This window comes from Amblyomma americanum, chromosome 9, assembly GCF_052857255.1.
Source record: "Amblyomma americanum isolate KBUSLIRL-KWMA chromosome 9, ASM5285725v1, whole genome shotgun sequence".
NCBI lineage: Eukaryota > Metazoa > Arthropoda > Arachnida > Ixodida > Ixodidae > Amblyomma > Amblyomma americanum.
In genome coordinates, this window is record NC_135505.1 from 83034622 (window position 1) to 83048823 (window position 14202).

The following is a 14202-nucleotide window of genomic DNA, read 5'->3' on the forward strand; positions in this document are numbered from 1 at the left end:
ATGTGGTATGTAATGCGGCTGATGATTGATGCATTTGTCATATTGAGGGTCTGGCGTTCAGATAGCCATGATTTCGTGCTGCCACACGCTTGATTAGTGCAGCCACCTGTTTGGTCTGTCTATGCAAGAGCTGAAGGGTGGCGGTAGCATCGAGTGTTTTGTTAATGAGAAGGCCGAGAATATTTCACCTGAGTCACAATGGGCGCTGAATTCTCGTACATGTGCAGTTCACTGGGGGTGGGGGGGGGGGGGGGGTAACTGGGTAGGGGTTTCAGCTCCAAGAGTTCTGATTTATTTGGAGCGCAACGGAGGCCTGTGTTTGCTAATTGGGTGGTGGTCTTTTCTATGGCAGATTGCAGGATATTCTGGGCTGTTCCAATGGATCCTCCCGTTGTCCAGAAGGTTATACCATCTGCGTATATGGCTACGTTGAGCCCTGGGATAGCAGCAATGGCATTTTCCAGTGGCGCTAAGGCAATGTTAAAAAGTAAAGGTGATAGGACCGCCCCTTGAGGGGTTCCCCGGTTAGGTAGGGGGAAAGGCTTGAAGGCGACATCCCCAAGATAGAGTTTTGCCGTGCGTCCCTGAAGCAAGGCCTCAAAATATTGTTATATGCGGGTGCCACAGCCGGTGGTGGCTAATGTAGTCAGGATATGGTCATGGCTTATTATGTCGAAAACCATATGAATATCCAGGGCCAGTATAGCTCGCGTAGCGGCTGTGCGCCGCTTAGTGTAAATGAGAGTCTCTTTCAGGGCGAGAAGTACGTCTTGCGCCGAGATGTTTGGACCGAAGCCAAATTGAACGTTGGAGAGGAAGCCTGTTGATTCTAGGAACGGATGCAGGCAATTGAGAATAACGTGCTCGAAGAGCTTGCCGACACAACTCGTTAAGGAGATGGGTCGCAAATTTTGAAGGGTGAGGGGTTCGCTTGGTTTGGGTATAAATGTCATGCTGGCATGGGTTCAGGCTGACTGGAGCGTCCCAGCATGCCAGTGCTTATTAAAGAGCTCCGCGAGTTCCTGAAGCAAGACTTCATCCAGATTGAGTAGTGCCTTGTACGTTATGCCATCCGGCCCCGGCGCAGTAGAGCGGTGAATTCTAAACAGTGCTCGGCGGACTTTGGTTAAGGTTAATGATTGTTTATGTTAATTGGGCTGTAGCTATCAACTTGGAATGCTAGTAGCGAATTAAACAATTCAAAAATTTTTCGTGGCAAATTTTCATTGTTGCTACTTTGGCAAGAGAGCTAATGATCTCTTGGATATGATCACAGTTTTTGCTCAGATCTTTTCCTGATCTGTGCAAAAAGTAGCTCTCGAGAAAGCATGAATGAAACCAAGCTTGAATAAGTCTAAGCGGTGTGGCTCAAGCAGGCATTGAAAGCTCTCATGAGTGGGTTTGGGTCCTTTTTATCCATAGATCAGCTAGATGTAGCTCACTTATTGTTACTAATACCATTTGCGCGCTGGTTTTTTTAGGCATTACGAAGATACGTGGATTGCCTTTTCTTTAGAATCAAAATTGTCTAAGTTTCGACTCATTTGGAGAAACAGATCGTCCCAAGGTTCCAATTGCCTGCCTGTCATTAATGATGATTTTTCTGTGGTTTATTGTGAAGTGCTTAAAATTTGGTCCATGTACATAATTTGGATTATATTATTCAGCATTCTAAAAGTGACGTGGCATAGGTTAAGTGGTAATTATTTTTCGAAACCCCGAATTTCACAGCCGGCTGGTGTAACATTATTCTTCTCATGCTTATTAGTATTTTGTCCTTGCGCAATAAGGAAAAATTATTATTCAAGATCAGCGGGCGATAAACTGATACATACATTGTTTGAAGAAAATGTCAAACCCGATGAGAAAAATTTTTTGAAAATAATTTTTTTACTAATATGAGTGAAGTTCTTTATACACCGTACGTGAGCGAAAAAGTTTGGCCCGATTCAATGTCTCACCATCTCGTAAATGAAGAGAAACATAGTTATTCTACAGTGCGAATAATTGCCGCTCTTATTCAGTGGAAGGGTCTTTAGAAAAGTTTGTGACAAAGCAAATGGTGCTGAAACAATTATTAACCACCTGCTTTTTTGAGAGCGTCTGTTTGAAGATGTAATTTTCTTCTCATGACAAACAGGTTTTGCCAGAAGCGATTGTTTATAGCGGTCCAGTTTTGAAAAAAGAACTATTATTGTTCTGTATTGCTAGAGAGTATGCATACTAATCATTGTGGCAAACTAAAGTAACGGCGACCAAGAACGCTTATGCTTATGACCAGACACCAAAAAGGGCATCAGTCAATATTAATGCAGCATCTTTATTTTGTCCAAAATTGTCTATTACTTTGAGAAAGTGAAATAAGAGAAACAATTGCAGGCCCCCACCTCGGCAATCTAATACCCTTCTACTAGCTTCACTATATGCGTTCACCTCTACTAGGTGGCTGTATGCCGCATTGCCGCTTTCCGAAGTGGGCGCAAGTGAAGCCATCGGAAGTTCGGTGGCTTGTCCCGGAAGTTCGTTGTCTGCTGTGTATTTCACTGCAAAAAGTCGCGTCTTCTGCCCTTCCTTTCTCATGTTTTCGCGTTGTTTAATCCTAACGTCTACTGTAATATCAAAGCAATGAGCAAGCTCAACGCGGGAAATGTGTGCATTCTTCGGGGAACACTGTAATTTCAGAGGAACCGAAGAAAACATTTACGCAGGTATCACCATGCCGCGGCAAAGGGGTGCGTGCATTAACTCCATTTTCTGATCTCGTTCTCGTCTTCTGAACGTAATTAGGAGAAGTAGTGGAAGGACGATGAGTCTCGGTCATTTTAAAAACAACTTTCGTGTAGCAAAGAAAGGGCAATGGCGCGGAAATCCTAACACTTGAAGAGCCACACGTTATACAGCTGCCGCTGTTTTAGTTTCGAGTTGGTGGCGGACGATGTCTCTTCTCATTGTTGGCAGGTGATGTTTATCGCTTTAGTGTGTCAATTACCTTCCAGGCGTGCTTTTAATCTAACTCAATAGCACAGCCACGTTTCATATACACAGCACGAGAGAAACGAGTGACGAGAAAGACGAATGCAGCAGCGCATGTGGCAAGCGCTGTTAAAAGTCAAATGCACTAAGTATCACGAACAAAAGCCCATTCAGGCATAATTTGCGACAGTACTAAAGAATACTTTATAAGCTGCGTCGAAAAAGCAGCACCATTTACCTTTTGGACGCGCTAATGGGAAGTAGCAGAAAATCGACGTCACTACACCAGATTGTGGCCTCGCTCTCACTCCGGTTCGGTCTAAACATATTACGGCAAAACGGTCACTGCAAATTCGGCTGCCTAATGAAGGCTTCAACCTATTCTTCATTAAATTTATCCCATATTGATGGTATAACTTGGGCTTAGAGAGCGACAACGTCCACCACAACAAAGAGCAGAGTTGGCGATGCTAGCGCAACGGGATGGCACAGAGCTGTGCAGACGAGGCTCCGTACGTACTGTGTGTAGAGGCATTGTTTCGTCTGCTAGTGTGGTTCCGTGGCAATCCAATGGACCCTTACTTTTGGAACTTCTTTACCGAGGACTTCGCTGCTGTCGTCATGCAGTTGACGGCGCAACAGGCAGGCATTCTTATGAAAAAAGACGAGAACGTCGAAGAGACAAAATGCTAAGTGGAAAACAAAAACTAAAACATAAAAACCGTGCTGAGGTACGATTTCCTGCACTGCCAAAGGCTGACTTCCGGGACATGCCACCCAACTTCCGGTGGCTTCACTTGCAGGCGCCCGTTGCGGCTTCCAGCACCCTGGGGGAGATCAGTGATCTCATCTGCTTCTATATCCCCCTCGTCGCACTGTAGTTGCGGAATACAGTCATCAAATCGCCCAGAAAGTTGCTTCCTAATTGGAAGGACTGTGTCTATTGAAAGAAACCGTGACACAATCTTGTAAAGATACACGAACACGGGCGCCAAGAGGTGTCGACGTGAGAGTAATGACAAGCCATGCCGAACACGACTATTTTGCTTAGTGGTGTTCTGAGGCCAGCAGATCAGGCAAGCAGATCAAAAATATGCTTAAAACAGTAAGGAGCCTGACGACAACACGCGAGAGGGTTTAGTCTCTCGTGAATACACGTTTCCTCATACGTGCCCTTAATCTTACTGATTTTGTGAGGCTTCCTTTGTTGAGAGATTGTGTGATAAAACGAATTATGAAAGTAAATGCAACCGGTGCTTCTATCGCGGCACTTTGCAGCACTCATTGTTCAAACGAAGGAAAATAAAAACATTATTTCGGCATGTTATATTCGACTTTCGAAAGGATATTTCACCATGTACTTGCAAACTATATGTTTAAATCTGTGATTAGTTAAACTTCTTGCTTTTGTAGTGGGCTGCGAAACATCAATAAAACTTACTAATTCTTTACCTGTTTAGGTATCTTTGAGTTGAGAAATTAAAGAAAATAGCGTCGGAAACTGCGTTTGCTTATTTCCTGACACTGATTCTCATTTCTGTTCCCAGTGCAATCGGCACTTCGACTTAAAATCACCCACTGCGGAATATGCAACTATTTCTTGCTGGTCTACACATAAAAAAACGGCAATGGAAGCCATAAAATGGTTGCATTATATTTACCTGGGTCTTTCAAGCTGCTGCTGTGATGCACGGCCATGCACACTGGCAGAAGAAAGAAGAAGCCTAAAACTTGGTAGATATTCATGTTAGACACTCGCAGTGAAATTTCGCTTCTTTACACTGCGTTATATATATCTACAGTGCATAAAATAAAAAGACAAACCTGGTATTTGTATGCAGACGTCCTAGGCGCAAAGTCTCTTACGACTCTTCAGAACAAATAGAGAAAACGCTGTACACCAATATACAATTCTCAGTATTCAACATTCAGATACTCTTTAGTTCTCTGCAAAGCTCTCAAGTACAATGTACGGCCTTGACGTCACGCACTGTCCCAATAAATCACACTGGCAGATTGTCCTCTGGTCCATAAGTCAAATATTACACTGCGACAGCACTAAAAAAACGAGTTTTGCTCATAGTCAGCATTCGAACAATCACCTATTATTGTTGCTTTCTTCGATGTTCAAGTTCTAAACCAATATTTTTGTTTCGGCGAGGTCTCCGCGAACAATAGTCAGCTGGTAACAATACAGACATTGTAGAAGTTCTCGCAGTAGCTCTCGTGTATAAAAGGAACAGGCAAATAAAAACGGTTCGCGCTATTCTGTTCTTTACACTTTCAAACCTTGAACCCGACAAGCTGCAGAACAAGCGCTCAAGCTTGGAGCTGATTTATTCTCGTGTTGGGTTTCAGTTAGCAAACCTAGAAATAACAGTGTTGTTCTTAAAGGGTCTCGATGTTTTCACATTGGCGGCTGTAGCACTTTTGGCATTGTCCTCGTTATCAAAAAGCGTTTTCCACATTGTGGCTAGTATACAAAGAACAATAGATAAATGGAAGTCAGAAATATCAGGACGAGAAATAAAGAAGCGAACACAACGCGGGCGCAGTGTTCGTTTATTAAGCTCCTGTTAGCGTTTTTTGCGCAGATTCAAATCTTCCTCGAAAATGAAACAACTAGCCCACATGAGCGCCCTGATAAAAAAAAATAAAGCATTTCTGCGTTCATTTTCCCCAATTAATAATTTCATTTCATCATACACTGAAGAAAAAAAACGGTATTCGTTTTTAAGCAATGTAGGATGCTCGAATTTGGTAACCATCTTTTTAATTGTGAGTACTTCGCAGGAATAAAATAGTCTTACGTGCCGACGAAACCTTGGACCAGAAAATATTTCGAGCAAAGCTTCGTGAATAAATTTTGGGGGGATAGTTGTAAGGCTACCGCTTAAATATAAAGGGCATTTCTATGTGCATGCAATCTCAGGTTGAAAGCATGCGTGAGCTCCTCATTTTTTGAAAAGTTTAATCAGTTATGCCGTAGAAGGCGCTTATTCAACCCTTGCAGCAAAGTAATAATTTTGGAGTCGCTTTGCGCAGCTTGCGAACTAGCCGTCAAGATTCTTTCAAAATTCAGCTCTTCGGTTACTCATCGAACTATTTACAATTAACTTTCTGTGAGCGCACGCGTAAAATGTCTTCAAAGGCATATTTTTGCGTACTATGTGGCAAAACCTGATAAAGAGAGCCAGGTGGACTACACTGCACACGGACTGACAAATGTGTGAGATACTACAAGGTTCAATCGCCATGGTCTATCGGTGTCCGCTACAGGTTCCAGCTAATTAAAGGGCTTCCTGCAAATAAAGATCAAAGCCTATTGAACAATGCTGACATGAAATAGAAAAAATGCTGATAATAATTACGTTGTAATGCAGGAGATCAGCGATAGCTTGGCACAGTGGCGCGAAATTATAAATAGAACTACGTTTTGCGGGTGAATCTGCTCGGTGATTTCGCACCTGAGGGCCCTACCGCCTTTTACGATGAGTTTTGCTATTGCGTCTCGAACAACGGCATCCTTCCCTCTAAGAAAAGCGGCTTCAGCATTTCTTTGCTCCCACAGACGTTTAGGTGGATGTGAAAGGCTCTGCGCCGATTCAACTGCTTCTTAGAGCATTTTTTCCGGGTGTTTACTTAACACGGGTTTAATGACGACGAAGTTGTTCCGAGGCGCAAGGGAAGGCCGTGCACAAGTCATAGCCACGACATCAGGGCTGCTTTGTTACTAAGACAAAAACGAAGACGGGAAGCTTCGCTTTTACTGCTCTTTTATTTTGAGCGAAATGAAAACTTTTTAGTACCCACATGTAAAAAAAACAACTTCTTCTTTGCGATAATTATGCCATTGAAAATGAACAGAAAGTCATGGGCTGTGAAACTCTTCACCTATAAGGTTGCCAAAATGATACCGTAAGCCGGAAGACACGAGTCGAAGGCACCGGCATTTTAACCTAAATCAATAGAGCGAATCGAGTAGGGCGGCGCGTATATAAATGAAGCATATAGGAAATAGCCCCTAGAAATCGCAGATAGGAGAAAGCACAATTCACAAACCAAGTGTAAACAAACTTTGAAGGCAAACGAAGCTGACGGCGAGAAAGACGGTGTTGGCCAATAAGCTTAAAATTTGCAAACTATGATGACCGTAGCAGCCTGGAGAGCACGTTATACGACATCAGCGGTTGAAACCTCTGTCATCCTGTCCGTTGCTGGGCGTTTTATGACGAATAAACAAGTAACACTCACTAAACTGATTTCAATAGCCACATTCCTAACAAGACACCTCTGAAACACTTTACGTTTCAAAGTAAGTAGATATATAGGATTGCTAAATGCTGTAAAGATTGGAAATGAGTCCTGACATGAAACATACATTTTCTAAGAAATGATGGCAAAGCGCTAGGAGACGACACAAAGAAAACACATACCACAGGACGGGCCTTGTATAGCGCCCGTCCTGTGGTAGGTGTTTTCTTTGTCTCCTAGTCCCATAGCGCTGGGTCAATATTTCTAAGCAGTGAACCAACTAGCAGTGACCAAAATCGTTATCAAATATATTTCATGCCTCAGGAATTCTAAGAACATAAAGGCATTTCTGATGTATTTCTCGGGACTCAAAACTAAAGGTCACTATGAAGAAATCAAACGGGTGTTCGCCGGTGTAACAGGCTTTTCGCTAATCAGCGCTTAAAAAGCTACAATAGAGCAATACCTACTTGTCTTACATCCACAGAACAACATGCAAGTATTACACGAGGAGGAACAGCGCCTATTGCCGACTTCAATATGTCGAAAATAAGTGACCACCACCTTGCAATCAATGTCTTCCAGATTATGAATGCTGGCAGAAGCACGAAGTAAAATATCATTCAGTAATGGCGTCAAACAGCCAGAAATACAACAGCAGGTTACGGCGTCGAAGTGCTCTCTGGTCTGATATTGACTGACGAGCACTAAGGAAGTTGGTTTTAGTGACAGTAGCAGGGGCACTCGACAATTTGATGCCTTCGTTCATGGACTCTTTATATTAGGTGCTAGAACAAACATTTAAAATAAGAGGCCTAAAAAGTGGCACCAATCTCGAACACTGTTGCAAATTCCGCGGGTGACAAACTGTGCACTAGGTGCTCGGTGGCTTCCTCCATATCAAATAGAACGCGTAAAAACGGCATCCGCATGCGATAATTGAAAATAAAGAGCCAAAGAACTTACAGTTCTTGCCCACAATAACAGTTCGAATACCACCGCCCGTTTAACTGCCAAGGCTGCTGTCGTACATTATGCACCAGTTCTGGCCACACATGTCGCGGACATGGCAATGCTGCCATCTCTATTTTGTAGGCAGCCTGTGCTGCTACTCCAGGCGGCACTCTATCAGAAAGTACCTCTTTGAAGATTTTCCGAATTTCCAGCAGTATATTACCCGGGCCAAAGTGCTGACTGTTGCAAATGGGTTGCAAGCCCCAAGGGTAGCGTTGGCCTGGCGGCCTGGGGCAAAGCTGGAAACATCCGAAGGTCCCGGCAAAGGATGAGTCGACTGGCAACAGAACAACTTGTTTATTCTGGCATCGCAAAAGAGCAGCCGGTCAGGGCGACCACGTTACTCGAAGGAAGGAAATCGAAGTCTCTCCTCGGCGTCCGGAGCAGCTGCTTTTATACCCACGGAGTCGAGGGCAAGAAGGAACGCCTCGGGATGAGTCGCACTAGACGGCGACGCGCGGACATGTCCAGACGTGACGGGCGCGTCCGCCGGGCCGGCGCCGGTCAGACTTCCTCGCCTCCCAGTTGGGGAGCTCCTCTCCCCGGCTGCCGCGCTTTGACAAGCGTGGGCACCAACATGCACACACACACACACACGCAAGCACGACGACACGTGGCACTGAAACCTGCCTGGACGCGCTTGGCGGGAGGCGTTCCGGCCGCGATGAACGAAGCCGCGGCGTCCGTTGCATCCGCGCCGGCTATACCGCGCGTCGTAGGCGAGACGTAACAGACCGCCCCGCCGGGAGAAGGAGATCCCGATGGTCAGGGGACTGCATCCGCTGTCCAGAGGGATGTCGCTCTATGATGCTCGTAATCGAAACCGATCGTCCCTCGACGTTGCTTGAGCGCAGCGCACAGAGAAGGCCTCGTTCTCATGTTCAGGATCACACAGGACACTGCAAAGTGACTTCGGGAGAGTTGCCATTTTTGTGCTCGTTCCCAGAAAACGTTAGAACTACGCCGAAACGCAACCGCTCAGTCAGCAAGCACGAGACAACCCTCACTAAGCTCTGCCAGGCTCTTTCCCCTTTTATACTACTGCCTAGTTCCTTACAGTAGTCAAGCAGCACTCAGAACGCGTCCACAAATTGGAAAATTGCACTAGAAAGCACATAATCACTTTGAAACACTAAACAAAAGCAATTTGTTAAAAATCCTGCCTCAGGAAGAAAACATCACTAACAAACAACTTTGAGGCGGATTCCCACGTTAGGGGCTTCGACTTAAGCCATCTGCGTTACCGTTGAGACTCCCCTTTTTGTAACGCACCTCAAAAGAATATTGTTGCAAAGCGAGGCTCCAGCGCAGGAGGCGGCCATTTTTGGGAGAGATGGTCTGCAGCCATTGGAGAGGGCAGTGATCCGTCTCAATGATAAACCTCGAGCCGGCTAGGTAGCATGACAATTTCTGAACGGCCCACACGAGACACGCACACTCTTTCTCGGTGGCGCTGTACGCCTGCTCACGACAGGTCAGCTTACGACTAGCATACAGGACGGGGTGTTCCACTTCTCCATTGTCCCTTTGGCACAGTACAACGCCCATGCCTCGCTCACTAGCATCGCACTGAACAACGAACCCTTTTGTGTAGTCTGGCGATCGTAGCACAGGCTGGCTTGTTAGGGCGCTCTTTAAGGCGCTAAAAGCTCTTTCCTTTGTCTCGCTCCAGACGACTGTTTGGGGCTCTGTTTTTCTTAGAGCATCCGTCAGGGGAGCCGCGATATCGGAGTACCTGGGGATGTACCTCTGATAGTAGCCGGCGACACCTAAGAACGACCGAATATCGGTCTTCGTGCGCGGTTGCGGGAAGTCTCGCACAGCGGCCACCTTTATTTCAGAGGGGCGGCGACGACCCTGTCCAATCACGTGACCGAGGTAGACAACCTCGGCCTGTGCTAATTGGCACTTGGGAGCATTAACTGTCAAGCCCGCTTCGCGCAGGCGGGTTAGCACTGCCCGCAAGTGTGCCATATGCTCAGACCAGGATGCGGAGAATATCGCTACGTCGTCTAAATACGGTAAAGCGAATTCTTCCTGTCCCCGCAACACTTTGTCCATGAGGCTTGAAAAGCAGTATGGCGCGTTCTTCAAACCAAAACTCAAAACTTTAGGACGGAATGTTCCCATTGGTGAAATGAACGCCGCATACCTACTAGCCTCTTCTGTAAGTGGAACCTGCCAATAACCCCTGACAAGATCTAGGGTGGAAATAAACTGAGCGCTACTAACTTTCTCAAGGCGCTCCTCGATGTTAGGGATCGGATAAATTTGATCCTTAGTAATGGAATTAAGCCTGCGGTAGTCGACGCAAGGACGAGGTTCCTTGCCCGGTACCTCAACTAAAATCAAAGGGGAGGTATAATCACTCTCCCCCGCCTCAATAACACCGAGCTGTAGCATTTTCTTTACCTCAGCCTCCACAATATCGCGCTGGCGGGGTGACACCCGGTACGCCTTGGATCGTACTGGCTCTGGGGAGGTAAGTTCTATATCATAAGTAAGGACAGAAGTCCTACAAGGCCTCTCAGAGAACTGACCTTGAAACTCTTGTAAGAGTTGGTGTAGTTCGGTTTTCTGCTCAGCTGACAGCGGTGCTTTAATGATTAAGTCACTAATGACCTGATCAGTGTCTTCCCTGTTCGTCACTGAGCCTAGTCCCGGAAGCTCGACCGGAAGCTCTTCGGGAACGTTTACCATCATACACACCACTGCTTCCCGTTGTCTATAGGGTTTGAGCAGATTACAGTGGTAAACTTGCTGTGCTTTTCGTTTTCCTGGCAGACTCACCACGTAGTTAACGTCCGACAGTTTTTGAACAATCCGTGCTGGGCCCTCCCACTGCACGTCGAGTTTGTTTTTTAGCGATGTGCGCAATATCATCACCTCATCGCCCACCTCAAAACGACGGGCCCTGGCTGTCCGATCATAATAAACCTTGGCCCTCTGCTGGGCCTTTGCCATTGCTTCACCTGACAACTCCTGTGCCCTTCTTAAGCGTTCGAGGAGACTAAGCACGTACTCGACCACGACTGGGTCGTCGCCCCTGCCTTCCCACGAGTCTCGAAGCATGCGAAGCGGAGACCGTAGCGAGCGACCGTACACCAGCTCAGCTGGCGAAAACCCCGTAGCCGCATGCGGCGCGGTCCTTAATGCAAACATCACCCCAGGCAGACACAGCTCCCAATCACTTTGTTGCTCAAAACACAATGCTCTTAACACGCGCTTCATGACGGAGTGGAGCTTCTCAACGGAATTCGACTGTGGGTGGTACACTGAGCTGTGTAACAGCTTTACCCCACACCTCTCGAGAAAGGCTGTCGTCAAAGCGCTGGTAAACACTGTGCCCTGATCTGACTGGATTTCCGCAGGAAAACCAACTCGAGCAAATATGGACAGTAGTGCATTGACTATCTCAACTGAGCTGAGTTCTTTAAGCGGCACTGCTTCAGGGAACTTTGTCGCTGGGCAGATCACAGTCAAAATGTGTCTGTACCCCGTGGCTGTTACCGGCAGAGGTCCCACTGTATCAATAACGAGCCGTCTAAAAGGCTCCGTAATGATAGGTACCAACTTCAACGGCGCCCTCGATTTGTCCCCTGGTTTGCCAACCCGCTGACAGGTGTCACATGTCCTCACAAAGTGTTCTATGTCACGAAAACACCCTGGCCAATAGTACTCTTGCAAGAGACGGTCCTTAGTCTTCTTAACTCCTAGGTGTCCGGACCACGAACCGCCATGCGACAAGCGCAACAGATCCTGACGGTAGCACTGAGGCACGATCAGCTGATCGAATTCGACTCCCCTGCGGTCTAGATACTTCCGGTACAAGACCCCACCTCTTTCCACAAAACGAACATTTTTCTTGGCGATACCTTCCTTGACATTGCAGCGCATGTTTTCTAGGCTGCCATCCTTTTTTTGCTCGGCTATCAAAGCCGACCGGCTGACTTTTAGCAACCTATTAAGTCCATCGGACGTAGGCGCGATGAGCAAATCTGCAGATAGCTCTTCTATCTTTCCCGTGTCGGGCGTTTCCTCTTCAGTACTTGGTGCCTTCAGCGCTACAGGCTCAATTTTATTCAGTTCGGACGTGCTCTGAATATCAGCTTGCTGCGCCTCCGACCCTTTCTCATTGCTCGACAACGTCGGCCCCACAACTACCGCCTTTGCAGCGAGCTCCCGAACTCTCGATCTGGTTAAGGCCTGAACGCTAGCCTCACCAAACAAAAGACCCTTCTCGCGCAGGAGTTGATCGGACCGGTTCGAAAATAGGTACGGATACTGGGGGGGCAGCATAGATGACACTGCGGCTTCCGTCTCAATTGCTCCGAAAGGTCCTTCAATGAGCACTTTTGCTACGGGCAGACACACGCTGTGAGCTTCCACTGCTTGCTTGATCCATGCGCACTCGCCCGTGAACATATCGGGTTCTACGTAAGAGGGGTGAACTACATCCATTGTAGCTGCGGAATCACGAAGCACTCGGCACTCTTTCCCGTTCACGAGGAAGTCTCGCATGTAAGGCTCGAGAAGCTTCATGTTCTCGTCAGTGCTGCATAATGACAAAAACACGACTTTTGTTTTTGTTTCTGGACACTGCGCCGAAAAGTGACCCGGCTTCTGGCATGTATAACACACGCGCGCTTGCCTCGCCTCGAACCGCTTTCTGCGTTCGGCTTCGGCTGCCGCCGTCTCCTTACGTTCGGTCGGACTACTTTCACTCGCATCCGCACTACGTGTGTCCCTCCTTGCTCTCATAGGTGTGAACTTCGGCCTCTCAGACTTGGAGAAAAATTCACCCTTTTGACCGTCCTTAGCTCCGCGAGCCCGACGCGTCACAAACTCCTCGGCTAGCTCGGCGGCTTTAGCCACTGTACTAACGTCTGGCCTATCCAAGACCCAGTACCGCACGTTCTCAGGTAACCGACTATAAAACTGTTCCATCCCGAAACACTGCAGAATTTTCTCGTGGTCACCAAACGCTTTCTCTTCTTTGAGCCACTCCTGCATGTTTGACATAAGCCTGTAGGCAAACTCTGTATATGACTCATTTCTGCCTTTTTCATTTTCCCGAAACTTCCGACGGAACGCCTCCGCTGACAGCCTGTACTTTTTTAGCAGACTCGATTTCACTTGGTCGAAATCCTCTGCCTCCTCTCTCTTCAAGCGAGCGACTACGTCGGCCGCCTCGCCGGGTAACAAAGTGAGCAAGCGCTGTGGCCACGTTTCCCGAGAGAACCCCTGCTTCTCGCACGTTCGCTCAAAGTTAACCAGGAACAAACCAATGTCCTCTCCAAGCTTAAACGGCCGCATCAGGTCAGTCATTTTGAACGATACCCGTTCTCCTGCACCGTGTGCCTGACTTCCATTACGAGCGCGTTCCATCTCTACCTCGAGACGCTTCATTTCTAAAGCGTGGTCGCGCTCTTCTTTCTCTTTTTGCTCTTTACGTTCGCGCTCCTCTTTCTCTTTTTGTTGTTTACGTTCGCGCTCGTCTTTCTCTTTTTGTTCTTTACGTTCGCGCTCGTCTTTCTCTTTTTGCTCCCTCTCCTCAATGGTCTCAAGGCATTCCGACAGCTCGTCATCCTCAGCCTCCAACTCAGGAATAGCCCTTAGCAGTTCTGGTTTTCTGAGTTTGTCTGAGACATCCAGACCCAACTCTCTTGCAAGCTCCAGCAATTTCGGTTTGCGCAACGACTTCAAATCCATGGCTGCTCCGAATGCTGCTTTCTCTACTGCCTACTATTGTCTTGCCGCAAACTAACCCGGCAGCAACGACAACACAATTACCAGCTCTGTTTCTGACACTAACAAAAGCCTGGCAAAACTCAGAAGAAGAAAGTCCCGCACTCACCAAACCTCGCAGCCACGAATTCAGCGCAGTCGTTCCGCTGCAGGCAACCAGTCATCATACAGGGCTCGTTGCACTGCTCCCGGATGGTCGTTGTGCTGCTCAGC

At 47.1% G+C, this 14202-nt stretch overlaps 1 protein-coding gene across 1 annotated transcript in view; it reads right to left on the bottom strand.

Annotated features, from left to right (window-relative positions):
- The window catches only part of LOC144104943 (kunitz-type serine protease inhibitor nigrescinin-2-like), a 28548-nt gene extending 23775 nt beyond the window's left edge, over positions 1 to 4773 (bottom strand). The window contains exon 1 of the mRNA XM_077638173.1: positions 4635 to 4773. Coding sequence (XP_077494299.1) covers positions 4635 to 4719 — 85 coding nt within the window. The 5' untranslated portion in view covers positions 4720 to 4773. The remainder of the gene's footprint in view (positions 1 to 4634) is intronic.
- Positions 4774 to 14202: the final 9429 nt, after the last annotated feature.